Source organism: Musca vetustissima, unplaced genomic scaffold, assembly GCF_032173495.1.
Source record: "Musca vetustissima isolate MV318-11 ecotype Yass unplaced genomic scaffold, APGP_CSIRO_Mvet_v1 utg19183, whole genome shotgun sequence".
In the NCBI taxonomy this organism is placed as follows: domain Eukaryota; kingdom Metazoa; phylum Arthropoda; class Insecta; order Diptera; family Muscidae; genus Musca; species Musca vetustissima.
This window is the reverse complement of record NW_026888809.1, coordinates 64,086-70,810: the sequence shown is the minus strand read 5'-3', so window position 1 is coordinate 70,810 and position 6,725 is coordinate 64,086. Positions and strand designations below refer to the sequence as shown.

Sequence of the window (6,725 nt, the reverse complement as noted above, 5' to 3'; positions counted from 1 at the left end):
ATAATGGTGGATGCATAGGTTCTTCTCCTGACTTCCCTTTTCATTGCATTAGTTTGTAAAGAATTAGAAACTAAGGCATCTCCTTGGTGGTAAGGGTAGTAAGATACCTACTTACAATTGGTTTTTTATTTGTTACAAATGATTGGTCAAACGTTTCTACCATTTCGGGAAGTAGCTCCAATATCGCTAAACTTAGAGACTTTAGGGTGCGAATTTGAAATGCAAGCAAAAACACCACATCGCTTTAAACTTGTTGTTTGTAAAGGACATTTTAATAATAATTGTAATAATTAATAATAATTGTTAATAATAATCAATTTTCATTTACTTACAAAATTTATGAAAGATAATTCATAAAATCATTGGTAATAGTATTGCTGCTACTACTGCTGCTCGATGTCGTGGTAGTGGACGATACTGAACTCTCTGAACTGCTGCTATTCATGGTATTGTCATCAGCGAAATCGGCAGTATTAAATGAAGAAGACTGTAGCTGAGGTGTATAAAAACTAACGGCAGCTGGTGAAATCTGTTCGGCAGCATCGTTCAATATTGTGTCAGTAGTGGTGGTATTGCTCATGCTAGTACCATCGAAAACATTGGACATATTCACATTTAACATAGTATCGTTTTCATCCACATCATCTTCATCTTCATCGTCGTCGTCCTCTTCATCTTGTTCATGCTGATGCTTAGTCTCCTCCTCATGGTCTTCATCATGATCCGTGGTTGAATATAAATTAGTTGTTTCATTACTATATTCATTGTCTTCATTTGCCTCTGACTGATGTACATGCATTTTATCTTCTTCTCCTTCTCCTTCTTCTTGTTCGATTTCTTCTTCCTTCACTTCTTTCTTTATATCACCTATTTGATCTTTGAAAGTACCTGGCGTTTTTTGATTCGCTAAATATTCTTGCGAAATCTTTTCTTGAATAACGTTCCCGGAATTATTCTGAGTAGTGGTCTTACTGCTACTACATGCATTTTCATGACTGTGACCAGCAGCATTGATGTCGATGTCATCATCAGACGAAGTATGCATTTCACGGGCAGAAACCACAACGGTGGGCATATTTGAGGCGGCATTATCATCACAGGGCGTTGTATGTGGACTCTCTTGCGTTTGCTGCAATCTGGGACTGGAGTCTGCGGTTTGATTACAAGCTTCTTGCTGATCATCCCTGCTATCGGCAGCATGATTCACATTTTCGTTATTTAAACGCTCGTTATATGATGTCGGTATTGATTCAAGGCTTTCGTTACTGGCAGAATTTTTAGATAACTTTGTTTTCAACTCAATCAGCTTCAGGTTGTCGCTTTCACTACTCTCACTCGAACTTTCAAAGTTTTTAAATAAAGATTCTTCGGCTGCATTTTTATCATCATCTAGTTGCGATGCACACTGATCGAGTTTCGGTTGTTTGACGTTTTCGTTGTTCGACGCTTTACTCGACGTTTTCCTTATCCTTCGTTTACGTCCACTACTTGAGTGAGCATCTTTAGCATTCTGTTGTTGCTGTTTTCGCAAAGGCTCGTTAACCGCTTTCAAACGCCATGAATTTTCTCCCTCGCTATGGTTGTCCTCATCTTCCTCATTTGCTGCTCGGGACTGTTTTAGTTTCTCCTTTTGTCTTTTTATTCGCTCACTTATGGCCATGACAAGGGCAAAATTCTTTCCCATATGACCATTGTCATCATCTTCGTCATCCTCGTCATCATCTTCGTCTTCGCTAGAATCATAATTGTTGCTTGTTTTTCTTCGCTTTGTTGTGGAACTGCCACATTTACTCCTCCTTCTTTTCGATTTTTTAACACGCCTGCGTTTCTTTGAACTACGCTTTTGATTTGCCGATAAAACATATTCCTCGTCGCTCGACGAGCCACTTGTTACACCGTCGCCCAACGTCGAATTCGAAGCAAGCGAAGATAAGGAATCGGAACTACTGGAATGACTGCTTTCGCTTGGCAATCGTTTGCCACGACGTCTTGTCGGATTGACTTGATTTGCCTCGGCTCTTGTGTTACGCAGGGAATATTTAGTACGCCTCAATCTCGATTTGTCACTGCTTTGCTGTATCGATAGTCGTAATGCCGCCGATGTGCTAGCTCCCATATTGTATATATCTGAATTATTTTGTGTTTCATTTTTATTTGTATTCGAAGCTGATTGTTGATTTCGTTTTTTGGATTCAACTAAGGCTGTAATTTTAGAACGGCTGGATGATGACCGTTTCGCTTTTTCTGGAGAGACATCTTCGTTGTCTGGTTCTGCTTCACTTGTACTGAATGTGGTTTTATTTAAGGGTTTCGTTTCCTCTACAAATACCACATCGGAATCCGATGCCGAGGTTAAACTAACCATTTCTGGTGTTCGCAAATGTGGAGGTTTGCGTTCTAGCACAAATTCACATTCATCACTGCTACCAGAAGTTAGTTCGATGTTTTCTGTCACCGTTGGCTGACTTGAATTAGAACCTCCAGCTTCCGCACTGTTGTTGTTGTTGTTGCCATATGCAGCTACCGCCGCCGAGGCATTTTCCTCTGGCTCGTTTCTCAAATCGATGACCAAACTAACACCATCTTGAACAACTGAACGCATCGAGCCACTTGGACCGGCTGCTCCATCACGTGTCGCATTTGACGTTAGACGGTTATGAATGGTCAAATTTATAGCTGTAAAAGAGTTGAGATGAGTATTAAATACTCTGTAATAACTTGCAACATTATTTTCAACATCATCATTATCAAGAATCCCACCATTTGTCGAGGCAGCGACCGAGTCTTCGGCTACATCAATTTCATCTGTATCACTTGTATCATCCGACGAAGTGAATTCTATGACGACATCCTCAATAGATTGTGGTGAGTATTCAACAACTCTATCATAACCAATCATATCGTATGGCGATCTAGCAAAATTGTTCAATTCGTGTATGAAGTGTGTAGTTTTATTGCCCAGGTATGTCTGCAAACGACGACGAAACGCCGGCGATAAGATATTCATGAGAACTAAGGCTGAGTTGATGGATTCCAAAACGGTGTTGACATCATGTTGCGATTGTCGCAGCAAACATTGCAAATCACGACTTATCCACGGCATCAAACGATGAATTTGTGCTGGATTATCCCTGAAAATGTCGAAAAAATATATAACAGTAATTAATAATTAATTTTCTTTATTTATTTAGTTTATTAGAATAGGTTCATATAGCATGCTATAATCGTCTTATACATATTATTTCTACCTTTCTAAATTATCCACTTGAATGTATAATGTGAAACGAACGAACATTAAAACCTCTTCAATCATCTTATAAGAGACTCGGGAAATTAAAATTCTAAATATTACGACTATAACAAAAAAAAATAGAAGCAATTTTTCATGAGTAAAAAAACTTTATTATTTTGAATAACTAAAAAGGGAGATATTAAAAGAATAATGTAAATGAACCTTTCCTTATACTCATATACTAATTTAAAATATATACCCTACTTGCTTAAAAACATAATTCTTCGTCTTTTTATTCCAGCATTCTTAATAAGGTTCTCACAAATGATGATTCCACCTTAAATTTACCAAATTCCTATTTAATTTATTTGTTATATATATTTTTAAGAACATATCTAAGGATCTTGAGTACCGCAATATTTACAAACAATTCTAAAATGTCTCTTTATTGCCGAAATTTATGAAGAAACAATATGTAAGAGTTTATTTAATTTTTTCTGGTTTCTTGATTCAATACCTCTAATTGAAATAAGGTTGAGATAGGTCATACCGCATGGGTTTATATGTGTTATAGTCCTATTTTTATCGTATTAAGACACTAACGGACTGATATTGTTTAATGTTGATATTGAATGTGTTTTGCAATGTTTATGTAAGGCAAGAATGTTTACATAACTGATAATATTAAGGAAATAAATTTTGGAACGCTGCAACTTTTTATGATAAAAGATATTTCATGAAAAAGATATTACAATGATTCAAAAATTCCAAAAGGTATTTTTGTAGATTCACCTTAAGATTTTATCTAATTATATGTAAAAACTAATCAAAATATAATACTGGTATACGCTATTGCAAAAAAGTCATAACTGTAGTATATAGTAGCAACTTGTGTTCCGAGAGTTTTTGAATTCTCATACTTTTTTAGATTCCCATGTTGTGCAAAATGGTGTGCTCAATTTCGAGTGAAAGTGCGGCTCGAAAGCATAGCTTTGTTCAATAGGTTACGAACTGTGTTCAATAAAAAAAACCTATGTTTCATTGGAATTTGCTATTTGTTTAACAACACAATTAAGAAAAAATGCCTGCTGGCTTATTAATTGCCCTGGTTTTTACCAGAAAAAGACTAATGACACAGGAATGTGTTGAATGACGTCACATTAGGAATGCTTCGGACCCCACGGATATGCCCGAATCTGTGTATGTAGTTGTGATAATTACTCCAAGGCCCTAAGCTACCAATAATGTTTATGGTTTATATATTTATTAATTTCATCAGATAAATATAAGTGTTGATCGACAACAATGTGTAAAATATTGTGGAGAGTAATGAAAGTCCTGGAAGACAAAGTGTGTGCAGCGTGGATAAACATTAGTTAAAGTGAAGATGAAATGAGGTTATACAAATTGCATTTTTATGCACATTTGGGATTTCCAAATACGAAGGATATATATATATATATATATCTGAGCAACATGTATAGTTATACGTATTTAATTTTACGAGAAGACCCAATGTAAATACTGTCTTTATTTTTAATTAAATATTATAAAAACACGTTAAATATTACTTCTGCGTTCTTTTGTAATTTTTATGAGCTCAGAAAAACACGTACGATCTCATTTCTTTTTCAATTCACAAGGCTATATGTGCTCGAATTATATTCCCAATATTTTTTTGGGAATTCAGAATGGAGCACACCAAATGTGGGAAAATGTTTCATGTTTCGAGCAAACTCGAAATGCTGCACATGGGCGAATATCTATGTAACCACATTGACCGAATTGTACCACCATTTTTTTATTTTTATAAGAAAGATCCTAAAGAATAACTTCAAGTGATTCATTCACTTTTCTTGTTATTGGACATTAATTCTTCAGAAAAAATGAACTGTATCTCCCAAATGCAAGGATGTAGTGACGTCAAATTTTGTTTATATCCTTTTTGGGATAGTTGCATTAAAACAAAATAAAAAATAAAATTCTTACCTATAATACTGAGAACTGCTATCACGAAAACGTCCAGTTATATCACAAACTGGCAGGGCATATAATTTTCGATCGTAAACATAACGACGCCACAATTGGCTTAGAGTACTATCAGGATATTCTTGGCGATATAAGTCCAATAATTCGGCACGATAAACATATTGATTGCGCAAATTGCCGACTGGCATGGAGCGATTATTACTGCCACCACCAGTTCCTGACGGAGCAATGGGATACATAAAATTGGGATTTGTGCGATCATCCCAGGCGTCAATGCGGCCAAAGCTAGAAACAATGAAAAGCATTAAAATTAACTATTCGCCTTATATATGTAACTCTACTTACTTTTGACTAACAACACCAAAGATACGCATCTGTGTCAGATCCATTTCAAATTGTGATTGAGCAAGTTGTACGGTAGGCGGCTGGACATGGTATTCTTCAAATTGATGCTCAGATTTGACATTGTGAATAATCGATTTAAAGGTTTGCTTGCACAGTGGACATTCCGGTTTAACTTTGCTCCATTCACACAAGCACTTGAAACAAAATTGATGCATGCACGAATCGGTAAAACATTTATTTTTGCATCGACCCAAACAAATGGCACAATTTGGGGGAGGCGAAGCCGCCCTTTCGCCATTGCCATCGCCCGATGTTCCAGCTGTTGGATTTGTGGCCTCCTCTGACTCACTCTCACTGCTGCTCGATGATCTGGGTAATTTTAGTTCAAGACGTGGTAGAAATGCCTCCTCCAAAGTTTGCTGTTGTTGCTGAGTCACAACAACTTCAACACCACTGACATCGCCGCCATCAACTACACCTCCGCCTCCTGCACCTGGTGATGCTGTAGCCATGGCTTCGTGGACTAAATTATTGGCATTTGCAGATTGCAGTTGATATAAGGATTCGGCATGCGTTGCTGTTGTTGTGGAACTAATGTTACTACCTCCGCTGCTAATCGTAGGCGATGAAGTATTATTCAATAACTCCATTACACTGTCCAACAAATCCATAGAATCAAGTGTTCCAGACTTGTTATTCACCGACAAATTATAAAGGTCTTCACGTTCTACTACGACTTGTTTGTATTATTAAGCATTTGGTTATATTTAGTTGCTGTTTTTCCCTTCCAAAGGAATACAATTTGCACACGTTTGTTCAGAAAATTTGTAAAATGTCTACATATTCTGCAATTTTTCTGTCTTCTTCTCTCTGGTTTGGACCCCTTCTTCTTAATTTTCTTTCATTGTGTTATTCACATACGCACGCACTCACACAAATGCTGGCTGTTTCTCCACTTTTATGTTGCTCTGTTGTTGTTGTTATTGTTTTTCATTCATTCCATTTGACATTTCATGCGACGATGATTGAAACAACGATTTTGTGATTTTGTTCTGAGTTTCAGGTGTTTTCGCTGAAATCAATAGATATTCAATTATAGTGTCCCGGGATGCGATATGATAATGGTCGTAGAGCTGTTGAAGTTTAATGAATAAAAAGA

At 36.6% G+C, this 6,725-nt stretch overlaps 1 protein-coding gene across 1 annotated transcript; it reads right to left on the bottom strand.

Moving 5' to 3' along the window:
• Positions 1-692: 692 nt before the first annotated feature.
• Positions 693-6,237, bottom strand: LOC133336617 (E3 ubiquitin-protein ligase Topors-like). Its single transcript, XM_061544899.1, is given in 4 exon segments — positions 693-700; positions 757-3,131; positions 5,222-5,506; positions 5,558-6,237. Coding segments are annotated over 4 exon segments (3,348 nt in total).
• Positions 6,238-6,725: the final 488 nt, after the last annotated feature.